Source organism: Galeopterus variegatus, unplaced genomic scaffold (assembly GCF_000696425.1).
Source record: "Galeopterus variegatus unplaced genomic scaffold, G_variegatus-3.0.2 Scaffold12064, whole genome shotgun sequence".
NCBI classification, from domain to species: domain Eukaryota; kingdom Metazoa; phylum Chordata; class Mammalia; order Dermoptera; family Cynocephalidae; genus Galeopterus; species Galeopterus variegatus.
The window spans coordinates 43634-44277 of NW_007738175.1; the positions used below are offsets into that span (position 1 = coordinate 43634).

General features: G+C 52.3%; 1 protein-coding gene across 1 annotated transcript in view; it reads left to right on the top strand.

Annotated features, from left to right (window-relative positions):
- GABRQ (gamma-aminobutyric acid (GABA) A receptor, theta) overlaps positions 1–515 on the top strand; it is a gene marked incomplete at its 3' end in the record, with an annotated part of 19136 nt that extends 18621 nt beyond the window's left edge. The window contains exon 8 of the mRNA XM_008594984.1: positions 259–515. Coding sequence (XP_008593206.1) covers positions 259–515 — 257 coding nt within the window. The remainder of the gene's footprint in view (positions 1–258) is intronic.
- Between the last annotated feature and the right edge of the window lie 129 nt (positions 516–644).

The window sequence follows — 644 nt, forward strand, 5'->3', positions numbered from 1 at the left end:
GGAGATTTGGGACCTGATCCTAACAGCAATGGGAAGCCAATGAACCATTGAAGCATAGCCCGGATGTAAAGATGGGGGACAAGGAGCAAAGAGAGCACTTTAGCAGAGGCTCCAGGCGCAGACGGCTGAAGGTCTTTGCTGAGGGCCCTGCCTACCCCAGAGATGGCCTTTGCTCCCTTCCTGGGGGCTGCAGACCCAATGGCTTGCCAAGAACATCAGCTGCCCCAGAAGATTAAGCCCGTGCTATGTTGTTTATAGGTCTGACTTCAATACTCGTCCTGACCACCATCGACTCACATCTGCGGGACACACTCCCCAACGTTTCCTGTATCAAGGCCATTGACATCTATATCCTCGTATGCTTCTTCTTTGTGTTCCTGTCCTTGCTGGAGTATGTCTACATCAACTATCTTTTCTTCAGCGAAGGTCCTCGGCGCCATCGCAGGCGACACAGGAGACCCCGAAGAGTCATTGCCCGCTACCGCTACCAGGAGGTGGTGGTGGGAAATGTGCAGGTTTGACTTTTTCACTGACAGTCAGCATTCCCTGAGCACCTCTGCAGCGTAAGCTTAGCGCCTGGCCCTTTCGCATTTCTTAGTGCCTCTAATCCTCATACACACATACACACAACACACATGCTTAGC